The sequence below is a fragment of the Rosa rugosa genome, chromosome 7 (genome assembly GCF_958449725.1).
Source record: "Rosa rugosa chromosome 7, drRosRugo1.1, whole genome shotgun sequence".
Lineage (NCBI taxonomy): Eukaryota > Viridiplantae > Streptophyta > Magnoliopsida > Rosales > Rosaceae > Rosa > Rosa rugosa.
The window spans coordinates 27,234,810-27,249,267 of record NC_084826.1 but is presented as its reverse complement, the minus strand read 5'-3'; the positions used below and the strand labels follow the sequence as shown (position 1 = coordinate 27,249,267).

Here is a 14,458-nt window from a genome sequence, read left to right as displayed (position 1 = left end):
AACAAACACCCTTACCATTCCCAAATAATCCAGATGAAATGGCATTTGAACCATTTGAGATATGGTGATTATACTTAGCACCTTGACCTTCATTTCTTTACCCTTTTTACTTTAAGAAAACAATTGGCAATTTCCATTCCCGAACATTCTACTAAATAAATTTCTCTAAATTTTTGGGACATGGAGAAAATAACAAAGCTATGATCCAAAATTAAATTTCAGGTCAACTCGTTAGACCTTTCTATTTTCTTGGTATACCTTAGCTTCCTTAATTTCCCTTTTAATCGTCAAAGTATTTACTAAACGAATTTCTTATTAAGTTCGGCCCAATGATCATTAGCCAATATAACTTCATTTCGGATACCAATTCCTTATGAACTTGAGCAATTTACATTTTCGTTAACAATAACCAACTCACTTCTTTTCTTACAACCGTGGTATCCAGAATGATAGTTGTAGACATTGTCATTGTTTACCGTCTTGAGCAAACTACTCTTAATCATCATAAATTAACCGCTTTCATAATTAAATCAAGGACAATTTCCTATCCATTCCAATCTACTCAACAACCTATCCATATCACCATTTTAACACTTTCCCATTCATGAGGCTACAAACAACATGTTGTTGATTTTAACAACTCCACCAAGTAACAGATTCAAATACCCAAATCTTACCATTCTTCTTTTCCAAACTGTAACTCGATCCAACATAGTCGTGCTCCATCCTCACCAACCTTTCGAATCCCTAGCAGACAGTATAAGCTCAACAATCAACCCATCACCAATTTTTGTATCTAAAACAGAAACTGCAGAATATCCTTACCATATCCGATTCAAATCGAAACTGACCCAACAATTCCTTCTTCTCCAAAATCTTCAAAAATGCAGATTCCATAATCCTCACGTATCCCAAATTAAGCAATCGAGTTAGGGTTTCAATCCAAATCAAAGCAAAGGCCTCAACCAAAAAAAAGGGTGACGAAATCCATCTTACCCAACAAAAGAATAGGCTGGTGCGCTCGCGGCGGTGCTGAGTAGCTCTCGCTTGTGTCGAGGCGCGTGCGGCGGCTCTGGTCGGAATCAGAGGTCAGGTGTTTGGGCTATTGGAAATCGTGAGACGTTGATTCCAACCATGGAGGTGGTTTAGCTCGAATGGCACTGGAGATCGGAGAACAAAGGCATGCAGGGATGAGAGCTCCGGTCATGCTCGGACGGCGTCACAGAGCGTCGGCGGATGGAGAGGTTTATGGGTTTTGCTTCGCTATGCTTGCTTAGTGGATCGACGGTGGCGGTGTGGTGAAGGGATGGCTGGAAACCGGCGAGGGTGGAGCAACATTGGCGTCGCAGCCTTGGGTTGTCGCCCGTGGAGGCTGCCGGCGGTGCATGGCTATGATCCCGGTTGGGTTTGGGTCGGTTTTGGGTGCTGCATTGAGTGGTGGTGGTGGTTTTGCAAGGTGGTGGCCGGAGATGTGCTATCCAGCGAAGGCAGAGAGAATGAGAGAGGAAGATAGGGTTCGGGGAGAGAAAGAGGGAGAGAGAGAGACGCGGCTGGGTAAGAGGAAGAGAGAGTTTTGAGGTTTCAGGGTTTCCTCGTCCAAAGTTTTCTATTTATACTCGTGTGCGAGAAATGTCAAATTTGCCTTTTCGACGAATTACGCAATTTCCCTAGCTGATTGCTTCTGGGTTTTGGGCTCGTAACTTTTCTTTTATTCATCCTCAGTAATTTCGCGACTTCGCCTAGAGTCCAAACTCGATTTCGTTAAAACTAAAACTTCAAATCTTCACTACAACTCAATTCGCCTTCCTTTCAAATTTGCTTCAACGATCTTTTGCGTCAATGAACTTTAGTAACGTTCTAGGCCCAAAACGAAGGACTTTGGCCCAAACTTAAATTATAAGGCCCAAATCGTGATCTCGATACCAAAATAATTTCCAAAATCAATTCCTTCACTTGAATTACCTTGCGAAAAATCTTATTGGCGAAAAATTACCTTCGAAAATTAACAAAAATTTTCAGGGGCTCACACAACCTATCGCCACTCACTCTATCTCTGTGTTACAGCTAGTAACTGGGTACAAGTATTTCGTACTTATACATATTTGAGTGAGCCATTTATGTGCCAATTGCGCCGTCACAGCGCACTATGATAGGTTCTTACAGACGAATGGGCAACTCAGTTGGATTTGAGACTCCAATAATCGTCCGCCACTTAATGCCCTTGCAAGGCGATCTCCTTACCACTAGATTTGCGGGTTGTCACTTTGATGAGACAGTCTTTCCGTCGTTAGGGGGAGATAAAAACACGAATGTTCAGCAGGAACGACAGGAATTGTCGTGGTCTGTCCCCACTATGTCTCATCTCGATACCTGTTAAAGTGACGAGATCACACATCTGCTGCAAATATGCCTGCAAGGAAGGACGTCCCTCGGCCGAGTGATTGAATGATGTCTTTATCTCAGACTCAAAACTCTAGTCTCGGTCTAGTGACCGAACAACGCCCAGTCATACGACTCAAAACTATAATCTCGATCGAGTGACCGAGAAACTCTGATTTCGGTCAACACCTTCATTTCGGCCTTATGACCTAAATTCTATATTCTCGGTCGACCTAATGTTTATTTAACTAATTTCCTCATCTCAGCTGAATGGCCAATTAATTTCATTCTCGGCCGAATGATTGAGTGACTTCATTCTTGGCCCTTACTTAATCTCAGCCAAAATTCTCTCTCATCCAACAACGAGAACTTAGTAGGTCAACGTGCAAAAAACAGGTGCAAACAATTGGAAGGTAAATTATATCATGTTCGTTGTAGTGCTCATATTCTGAATTTGATTGTTCAAGATGGGTTACATGTGATCGGAGGCTTCATTTATAAGATCAGAGAATCAGTGAAGTACTTGAAAAGATCTCCTTTTGCGACACAAAAGTTTAATCATGCAAAAGCTCAACTTACGTTGAAGGATATATAAGAAAAAAGTTAAAATGGATTGTCCTACCAGGTGGAATTCAACTTTTTTTATGATTAAAAGTGCACTTTAAATGAAAGAGGTGTTTTGCCGCTTGGCACAAACAGATCGTAATTATAGATTTCAACCCACTGATGAGGAGTGGAAAATAGCACAAGTCATATGTGATTGTTTGGAACACTTCTATGCTGCAACAAATCATTTTTCTGGTGAATTCCTCTTTTCCTACCTCAAATGTGTTCTTTCCTGATATTTGTAAGATTCAATTGCATATGTCCAAGTGGGAAAGAAGTGAGCATGAGTTTCTGCGTTTGATGGCTAGCCCCATGAAAGTGAAATTTGACAAATATTGGGAGGAATGTAGCTTGGTTTTAGCAATTGGTGTTATTTTTTTTCCTAGATATAAAATGTAGTTGGTTAAGTATTATTATGATTTGCTTCATGGTTTTGATGCTCATGAGTATATTGAAAGGTCGTAGTGCTATATTTGATCTCTTCACTGAGTATGAAGATGAATCATCTCAATCTGAGATGGAATCAAATTTGGAATTTAGTGGTTCTTGTAATGACAAAACAATGGCCTCCAAAGATGATGAATTCAGTGGATTTGATGCTTGGTATGTGAGGGAAGGGGCTTCTCAGATTGTTGCTCATAAAAAAATCAGAGTTAGAGCCATTTTTGGAGGAGCCTTTATTTCCAAGAGCTGAACCCTTCAATGTTTTGAACTGGTGGAAAATTAATAGTGTAAAACTTCCTACTTTAGCAAGAATGGCTCGAGACATATTAGCAGCTCCTTCTGAGGCAGCATTTAGTGTTAGAGGAAGAGTGATCGATGAATCTCGTGCTTCTATGCTTCCAGAAACTGTAAAGGCTTTGGTGACTACAAAAGATTGGCTTCCCTCTCGAAAATGGAAAAATAAGTCTGATTAGTATTTATTTGTACTCAAGATTGTTGCTGATTTTTTTCATTGTACAGAGGTTCTAAATTTTGTTATGTTTCTATTTGAAGGATCTATTTCACACTTTCAAGAAGAAGAAATGACAAGATGAAATTAGGTCATTCCTAGACAGTGAAATTAGGTCATTCCTAGAAATGCCAAGGATCTATTTCACACTATACGGGTAAGGAGGTTTTCTGGAGCTCTTGGAATAACAGGGGAAGTGGAGAAGATATTCCGTGGCTGGTCATTGGGGATCTTAATGAAATATTGGGCCCTTTTGAGAGGGAGGGTGGTGCCTTATGGAATCCTAACCGCAGGCACTACCTGCGTTCTTTCATGAACATAAACTCCCTCCTTGACATTGGTTATAAGGGCCAACGTTTCACATGGGCTCGAAAACAGGGAGACACTATTGTATTACAGGAAAGACTTGATCGCTGTCTAGTAGATAAGAATTGGTTATTGGGCTGGCCTGAGACAAACCTCACCCATCTTACGAGAATTGGATTGGACCACAGTCCCATCCTTTTTAATACTAATCCTATTTTGCAGAGACCCAAGGCTGGTTTCAAATTTGAAGCCTCTTGGGTGGATGAGGTTGAGACGGCACCTATTATTGAGCAATGTTGGTTGTCAAATCTTTTTTGTCCAAATGTCACTACCTGGACAACAAATCTTACTAGGTGCAAAAATGGTCTGCGAAGCTGGAGTAAAAATAAGTTCCCTCAGAGCAATAAGGTGGAAATAAAAAAGTGTATCGAGGAATTGGAGGAACTACAACAACACAACCCATTTGATAGTAGTGAACAGCAACAAAATCTATCAAAAAAATTGGGGTCCCTCTGGCTTAGGGAGGAAAAATATTGGCATCAGCGATCTAGAGTAAAGTGGCTGACTTCCGACGACTCTAACTCCAGATTTTTCCACCTATCCACTCTCCATAGGAGGCAAAGAAATAGAATACTGAAGATACAGAATGATGATGATGTCTGGGTGATTGGGGAGAATCTTATCAGAATGGAATTCGAGGCACAATTCAGGAAAGTCTTTACTAGTTCAGGAAATCGGGAATGGGGGAACACTCTCTCTGGTGTCACTCCGTTGGTTAATCCCGAGATGAATAGGGATCTCTCTGCCCCTTTTTCGCTTGAAGATGTGAAAGAAGCAGCTCAGCAATTAGGTGCCTTAAAGGCCCCGGGGCCAGATGGTTTCGCCGGCCTCTTTTACCACAAGTACTGGAGGATTGTAAAGGATGTGATATGGGAAACTTCTAAGGATTTCAGCAATGGTTGTGCTCGTTTACATGAACTCAACCGGACCCATATTGTGCTGATCCCCAAGGTGCCTAATCCCGAGCGAACTACACACTTTCGCCCCATTAGCCTCTGTAATAATTCCTATAAGATCTTGTCGAAGCTCCTAGCAAACCGACTGAAGCTAGCTGATCCTACCCCATTTGATTACTCAAAACCAGAATGCCTTTGTACCTGAGAGACATATACAAGATAATATTTTCCTGGCGCACGAGTCCTACCACTATCTCAAGTTGAAAAGGGAAGGTGATAACAACGAATTGGGGCTGAAATTGGACATGAATAAAGCTTACGATATGGTGGAATGGGATTTCCTACAAGCTGCTCTCTTAAGATTTGGTTTCAAGAGAAGTTGGGTGAAACTCATTATGGCCTGTGTCACAACTGTATCTTTCTCAATAGTCCTTAACGGAAATCCCGGCAAGTTCTTTCATCCTAGCAGAGGCCTTAGACAGGGAGACCCCCTATCCCCTACCTCTTCCTTATTGTTAGCGAAGTGTTATCTCTCCGCCTGACTAAAGCAGTTAATGATGATTTTTTGAGGGGGATCAAACTGAGCCGAAACTTCCCAACCTTATCCCATCTCTTTTTTGCAGATGATGCACTCTTTTTCCTAAAGGCTACACTATTGAACTGTTGGCAACTCAAAAAGATCTTCCACGAGTACTGCAATGCCTCGGGTCAACTGATGAACAAGGCAAAGTCTAGCATCTACTTCACCCCTAACACTTCCCCTCAAATGGCTTCACTGATGTGCGAACTACTTGGTTTTGTTGAAGTAGACAACCCGGAAACTTACCTGGGATTACCTACAATTTGGGGGAAATCTAAAAAGGAAGCACAGGTCTATATCAAGGAACGTGTTGACAAGAAGCTAGAGGGTTGGAAACAGCGTTCTCTGTCCCTGGCGGGTAGAGAAGTCCTTATAAAGTCAGTGGCAATGGCTATTCCCACTTATCCCATGGCATGTTTTAAGTTCCCTAAGGGCATTTGTGATGGTATTAACTCAGCAATGGGGAATTTTTGGTGGGGATCAGATCACTCTAGGCGAAAAATCCATTGGAAAAGCTGGGATTTTCTTGGAACCCCAAAATCAGAGGGGGAATGGGCTTTAGAGACCTCCACCAGTTCAATTTGGCTCTTCTAGCAAAGCAATGTTGGAGAATGATTCAGGAACCTAACTCTCTATGGGCACAGGTACTCAAGGCCAGGTATTTTCCTGATTGTAGTTTCTTTGAAGCCTTTAAGGGTTATAGGGCATCATGGGGCTGGTCGAGTCTCCTGGAGGCTAGAGATAAAATTTTCGATGGTTTTCACTGGCAAGTCATCAATGGCTACTCCATTAACATTTGGAGCGACAAGTGGATCCCTCCCCCGAACACCGGTATGGTACAAACGACTGGCTTACCTTTGGGCAATGCACCTATGAAAGTGAATTCGCTGATTGATTGGGAGAATCGCACTTGGCAACTTGATCGTATTCTCCACCTCATTCAACTAAGTGAGGTGAGTAGGATTACTTCTATACCTATTGGGGACGGGGTTGGCAGTGATAGATTGATTTGGCCTATGTACAAAACTGGCCATTATTCTGTTGGGTCAGGGTACCACTGGCTTCATCAAAAATCATCTACCCATTATGTTCCTATTGATAAGAGAGTTTGGCGTGCTGTATGGAAGATTGATACTCTACCAAAGATTGATACTTTTTCTCTGTATGGGCTCTTCTCAATGAAGCCCTTCCTACAATGTACAATTTGCACATAAGAAAATTGGCCCGGAATCCTAGTTGTCCTATTTGTGGGATTTCTGAAGAAACTATTGAGCATTTACTCCTTCTCTGTCCCTGGGTGGATCTAATCTGGTTTGGGTCTCCCCTTGGCCTCAAGATCAACAAGCAACAAATATCCACCTCGACCAGTGGTTACTATCCATCACAAACACAATCACCAGCAAGAGTGAAAGAAAATGGTTACTGACCTTAACCAGCTTTATATGTTGGAATGTATGGAAGAATAGATGCGCCTTTGTCTATCAGCATAGGCCTCTCCACCCTCTGATCACCATCCGCTCTATCACGAGCTCGGCCATGGCGTATCTAGCTGCCTCGAGAATACCCCAGATAACTCAGGATACGGCACCGTCTGTGGTCTCTCCCCCAGGTTGGACTCCTCCGCCTCCGAATTATGTGAAGGTGAATACCGACGCTGCCTAGGTGGCCCCCAAATCTACTGGCCTGGGAGTCATAATTCGGGATGAGACTGGGTCTCTTCTGGGGGGTTCAGCTATCCCCACTAACTGCAGCTCGATGTTAATAGCTGAGGCGAATGCTCTGTTGAATGGTGTTAATCATGCAATCACTTTGAATCTGAAAAATATGATTTTCGAGTCAGACTCAAAAGAACTCATCACAGAGATAAAGAAGCCACGAAGTATGAGGAGTTGGAGAACTTATCTGATCATCAACCAAATCAGACGGAGATGTTCTTATTTTGAAGAGTGTTGTTGGGAATGGATTCCCTGAGAAGCGAACCATGCTGCCCACAATGCAGCCTCGCTTGCCATTCAGACGGTGGGTCCTCTGCGATGGGCTAGTCAGCCGCCACCATCCTTGACTCTGGTATTAAGGAACGACGGGCTTCCATGTCCTCCAGTTGTGGTTGAGGAATGAGGAAGACGACTGTCTGTCTTTCTCTCTTTTGTTTTCCTACTGCTATGTTCTACCTGGACTTAGTTGGAATTGTTGTTTCTCTTTGACTAGCTGTATCGGGGTTCTTGTGTTTTGCAAGGCCTATTGGGCTTTGCCCTTTTAATGAAGTAATTCATTCTCCAAAAAAGAAGAAGATGAAATTAGGTCCCTTTGATGCAAAGATATGTAAGTACATTTATGTTCTTATTACGTTGCTTTCCAGCTAATGTTTTACTATTGTTTTTATTTTCCTTGTATGGTTGTATGGTTAGTTTAATCAATCAGTATTTAGATTAATAGACTGCTCTTAATTGTAAGGAAGCACTGACGAATTTTTTTTTTTTTCCTTCTTTGCCTTTTGAACATTTTTTCTTTGCCATAAAAAACAAACTAACATTTTATTGTTTTGACTCGTATCTATATTGTGTGTAAAGTGTTAGAGTTGATGAACTTGAAGCTGAATATTGCTTTGGAAGTATTTTGGTTACCTTAGTTTATCGGTGTAGGGAATATTTTGATAATGTAATTCTACTTTTGGCGATACTCTTCATGTTGTTTTAATATTTTATTAATATTTTATGAGATATCATGATATAAATTTAATATTACTATTTAAAATTTAAAAATATTTGAAATTATAAATGGATCGGATTAGCGGATCGGGTATCCGTTAATCCGGCTGATACGGATTTGGATTGAGCTATCAACGATCCGCCGAGTTAACGGAGCGGGTCGGGTTGAATTTTTTTATAAATAAAAAGATTTGGATTTAGGTCGATCCGCTCTAAATCCGGTCCATTTCCAGGTCTAGTTATGCCTCTTACCTAAACTTACCTATTTATCGGTCATTTGGATAGAAAACAATTAAGAATCTTACTCTTTACCTTCACTTTGATCATTTAGCAGACTAAAAGTTGACTTTTTGTTAAGCTCAGTTTTTTAGGAAACTTCCTTGACAAAAGTCATAGAGGATGTCAAACCGAGTTCGTAGACACGTAGCACGCAAAAATCGGAGTTGTAACGAATAAGTTATAGATGTTTAAACTCAATGACAAGTTTGTAAATTTTTGGAAATCCATTTAATTATAATTAGTTGTTTCTAGAAGTGGAAACAACCATTTCATGACTTTCATTTTGGGAAGGTCGAGGAAAACTACCGAAACTTTCCGACCTTGCGACCGTCACTTCTGGCCACCTCCGACCATGACATTAGTCTCGTTCTCTTCGTCTTCAAACCCTCTTCTCAACCATATAACCCTTGCATCCACTTATTAAGCATACACGATGAATCGAAGAAAAGAAAGTTCGATCATTTCACCATGTATTCTCCAAATTGGGCCAATTGCGGCCAAATTAGAAGCGGAGACCGTTTGGGATTTGTTCGTCTTGCGATTCTCTACAAACCCTACAAGTTTCACATCTCGATTCAGAGTGAGGAAGGAGAACCGAAGCCGGAAATATTATGTTCTTTCAGCGGTTTCGACCCTCTTGGCGACTCCGGCCACCGTCGAAGTTGCATGAGATATGAAAAACGATCCTCTTGTCATGCTCTAAGTAGTGCTATAATTAGTTTTTGATTTTGACCGAGTTTTGAAAAATGGGTGTTTTGGGTGTTCTCGTCTTCATTGAGGTTACCGTGCACTGCAGCGATTCTAGGGCTTATGGGTTTGTTTTTGATGTCCTGGAACACTAATTGTTATCCAGTCGATCTTAATTCATTGAATTGATTAAATCGGAGAGTTTGAAGTAGTTTTGAATGGTGTGGATTACTGCTAGTTGAGTCCCTGTTAAGTGTTGGAATTGGGAATGGAAATTGAATGTGCTGTATGTTTTTATTACCAATTGGATATTTGAGAAGTTTGAGATTGAAGAAAGGTTACTTAATTAAATTGTAGGCTATGGCCATTGATTCTTAACAAATGTAATAGTTTCAACAATACCTTGGCTTGTATTGTGGTTAGCTGGACATGGGATTTTGAATCCTTAATCACACTTAGCTGGAATTGTGAGTTTGGTCTACTGTTAATTATAGGTTTGGTGATCATATACCCAGTATATATATTGTATTTGGTCTATGACTATCCACCATGGTGGAATTGATGAATTCTTTATCAACAGTAGTATCAGAATATAAACATAAATTGTGCCAAGAAAATGGTTAAGTTATATTTTTGGGTCTGGTCGGTAGTACCATCTAATGTGTTATCTGTCAGCAGTACCCTCTAGATGGCATGATATGGTTAGTCAACAGTACCCTCTAGCCATCTCGTCCTCATATTCTGGTTGGCAGTATCCTCCGATGCTTTATATGGTCGACAGTGCCCTTCATTGACATGAGATGACTAGTCGATAGTACTCTCTAGTCATCGCCTATTTTATCATGTGAGGATTTGAAAGGGTTTTCGAGATGCTCGTATCAATTAACAATTAAAAATATTTTTCTTGAACTCGTATTGCATGCTTGGTTTTATATGAAAGTAAATTTGGGAAAGTATTAAATTTCTTTGTTTACTTTTTTGTAATTATCTATTTTTCTTCCACTCACTCTAATAGTTTTTCTAAATGCTTTTCTTGGGCCTTTCAGTTTTACGTTGCCCAGTCTGCAGATTAGTTGTGGTCGTGCGTGTGAAGGCGTTGAGGCATAGTGTCATCCACCTTCATCTTTGTTGTAGGTTACATGTATAACCTACTTGTCTTATTTTAGTTCATTGTCTAGATTGCTCTAATGGCCAATTTTCAGTTGTATTAATAATAATTTGAAAATCGAGATTTATGTTTAAATTTTGTTGTATATCACTTATGGGAGTTGAACTATAGAGGAAAGCATTTAGGCTCATGGAGATCGAGTTGTTGTTGGCTATTAAAAGTGTTTGTTTTGTTTTCACAGGGTTAGGTATTCCATTTTTGGGGTAATTCTGTCAATTTTTTAGCAGAATTTCTCTTAAGATGAGCCCCACATAACCGCTTTGGATTTCAGAGTGAAATCTGGGACAGGTCTTGTCAAATATATCAAGGCTTTCAAATATTGTGATGGAAGAAAAATGTTAACCATGAGTAGTTAACACAAAACCACTTGATATGCAAAAAAAAACTTTCTGATCCAAGATAAACAACATTAATACAAAACTATTGAAGAGGAAAGATCCCACATTAAAAGAATGACAAAAATAAAAAAATTATCACATATAAGTGGGTGGATCACACCCTATTGTACTGAGGCCTTTTGTGTTAATACCGAACACATAACATGTGGTTAAGTTGGAATAATATAAGTATAATGGTGAGCCACGAACCATGCTTGTCACTGTTTAAATTGGTATTAGGGCAAAAATCTGAGGCCACTTTGTCTCTTTGTTCTTGTCATTGTTCTTTCCTCTTATTCCGAGGTTAGATACTTGTTCCTTCTTCTTATTCAACGGCTTGGATTGTTTCTTATAAGATATTCTAGGTTCTTTGCAATCAATCTAATTTTTTTTTGTAAAATCCTAATTTCGACTGGTCGATCCATCTCTCTCGACCAGTTGACATGCCTTATGTCTCAATTTCACTACGCGTTGTTCTTCTTTCACAATGACAAGCCAAGGTGTTCCCTTTTTAGCAGAAAGAGTAGGAAGGAGTACCAGCAGTCCTGATATTAAGAAAGTAAAGGTTTCCGTTCAAAGCCCAAATTCTTGCTCAGGTTTGTTTGGAGGAGCAAAATTGAATGGGCATGGCAATTACCGCACCTGGAATAAGATGATTTTTGCCCATCTACGTGGAGTTCACAAGATAGGTTATGTCACAAGTACCATTAAGGCGCTAGAGGATCAGGAGAATGATGATTATGTCAAGTGGGAGATGCTAATTGTCTTGTGTTTATGAATTCCACATAAATGATGCTATTGGACTCTTCCGGCTCTATGACCGACCAGAGGATCAGGGTTTTCAACCCATGTTTCGGCTCTACATGGAATTCACAAACACAAGACCATCACATCATCTCACGCTACATAATCATCAATCTCTTGATCTTCTGGCGCCTTAATAGTACATGTGACATTACCCATCTTGTAAATTCCACGTAGATGGGAAGAAATCATATTCTTTCAGGTGCGGTAATTTCCAGACCCATTTAATTTTTCTCCTTCAAACGAACTTAAGGAAGAATCCGAGTTTTGAGCGAAAACTTCTTTCTGAATACCAGGACTGCTGGTACTCCCTCGTGCTCTTGCTTATGAAAAGGAAGCACCTTAGCCTATCATTGTCAAAGACGAAAAATGTGCAGCGGAATCGAGACAGAAGGCGACGAGAGATGGATAGACTAGTCAAAATTAGGGTTTTGCGTTCAAATAAAAAAAAACAAAAACAAATTGATTGCAGAGAACCTAGAATGTCTTTTGAGAACCAATCCAAACATTTGAATAACAGGAATGAACAAGTATCTGACCTTTGAATAAGAGGAAAGAACGATGAAAAAACAAAAGGACAAAGTCCTCTCGGATCTTAGCTTTGACACTAAGTCAAATAATGATGAAAAAAGAAAAATATTGAGAGTGAAATATTTTATTGTACTATTCATTGAACATGTAAGAGGGTTATATAGCCTATTGTACTATACATCTAATTGTACTACAAGGTAGTACAACACAGGAATTCTATTTCTACAAGGAAACCATTGAATACAAATATTCTCCTATTAATGACTCACAAGTCAACAAAGGAAAAATATTAAAAGTGAAATATTATGTTGTATTATTCATTGAAAGTGTAAGAGGTAATGTACAACCCTATTGACTAAACATTTAAATGTACTACAAGTACAGTATAGAAATCTATTCCTACAATAAAACTATTAAATACAAATATTCACTTATTAATGACTCACAAGTCAACAAAGGAAAAGTATTAAGAGTGAATATTCTATTGTATTATTCACTGAACGTGCAAGAGGGTTATACACAGCCCTGTTGTACTAAACATCTAATTGTACTACAAGTCAGTACAATATAGGAATATTATTCCTACAACAAAACTACTAAATACAAATATTCTCCTATTAATGACTCACAAGTCAACAAATTAAAAATATTGAGAGTGAAATATTATGTTTATATATAGCCCTATTGTACTACACATCTAATTGTACTACAAATCAGTACAATACAGAAATTCTATTTGTACAAGGAAACTATTAAATATAAATATTCTCTTATTAATGACTCATAAGACAAGAAAGGGAAAATATTGAGAGTGAAATATTCTGTTGTATTATTCATTAAACTTGTAAGAGGATTATATACAGCCCTATTGTACGTACTACATATCTAGTTGTACTGAAGTTAGTACAATACAGGAATTATATTCCTACAAGGAAACTACTAAATACAAATATTCTCCTATTAATGACTCACAAATCAATGCTCCCCCTCAAGTTGGGGTATAAACATCTTGAACACCAAACTTGCCTAGTGAGTCATGAAACAACTTGCTAGGCATAACTTTAGTAAATATATATACTAGTTGTTCCTCACATAGAATGAAAGAAAATGAAATCAAATTTGCAGCCAACTTTTTTTTAATGAATTGTCGATCAACCTGTTGGATCATAATTCATATACATATTTGTGTCCTAAAACATGGAAATTACTTGTTCTAAAGTCCAACTTAATGTTGACAAATCCAATTCCATTATTTCCCTAATCTTGTACTTTTGCTTAACCTTTGTGTTTATTTATATATATTTATTATGTTTTTCTTATCATGCTAGGAAATGATGGAAAAGCATGGAAATTATGAACTAAAAATTCAACCTTAGCACATTTTCTTACTCCGGCTCGGAGAAAGCGAGCTTGACAAGGAAGGAGGGTCGGCAGCCTGACCAAACGAACTCCAAATGAGTTTAAACTTTCCAAATCCATTCTCGATATCCTAAGGATCATTTCTTATGAAGAGTTCAAGAATTAGTTCGGAGTGGAAAGCCTTCAAAAGATTGGTCCAAGTTTCTGACTAAAAGACGAAAACGGCAAAACCGGACCTATACGGATTCCGACAGCATTTCTGACCAACTATGGTGAACTAAGCTCTGAAATTTTACCAACATGAGTTATACTTATCGAGGAACATTTGGTATGAAGAAGTCGAAGGCCAATTCCGAAGTCTCGGTGAAGATTCAATTGAATGAAATTTCCAAAGCATAAAATGAATCCTAGTTGATCGAATAAGGGTAACTTGGCCGAGAATCCATTTTGGACAGTTTTGTTGTGCATTTTTGGAAGGGTTATGTTGCTGCAATTCTCAAGGAGAGTTCTAGAAGAATCCTACAAGATTATGACTAGATTAATCCATCATATTATCATTTGGATAATAAGCATGGTGCATAGGGTTCTCTCCATCCCTGTCATTGACTTTGGTGACCCAAAACCACCCCAACACTCTTCAAATTCATGATTCTTGTGCATGAGAAAGAGAGCTAGCTGCTCCTCTCTTCTCCTAAGTCATCTTTTTCTACTCTACACTCTAATAGCTCATCATTACTTCCCTCTTTTTACTCCATCTCTTCCATAC

General features: G+C 39.2%; 1 protein-coding gene across 1 annotated transcript; it reads left to right on the top strand.

Annotated features, from left to right (window-relative positions):
* Positions 1-3,427: 3,427 nt before the first annotated feature.
* Positions 3,428-6,993, top strand: LOC133723125 (uncharacterized). Its single transcript, XM_062149955.1, has 6 exons — positions 3,428-3,588; positions 3,716-3,848; positions 4,064-5,254; positions 5,388-5,612; positions 5,846-6,190; positions 6,424-6,993. The coding sequence occupies exons 1-6, from the start codon at positions 3,428-3,430 to the stop codon at positions 6,991-6,993; spliced, it is 2,625 nt and encodes an 874-aa protein (XP_062005939.1).
* The last annotated feature ends 7,465 nt before the right edge of the window (positions 6,994-14,458 follow it).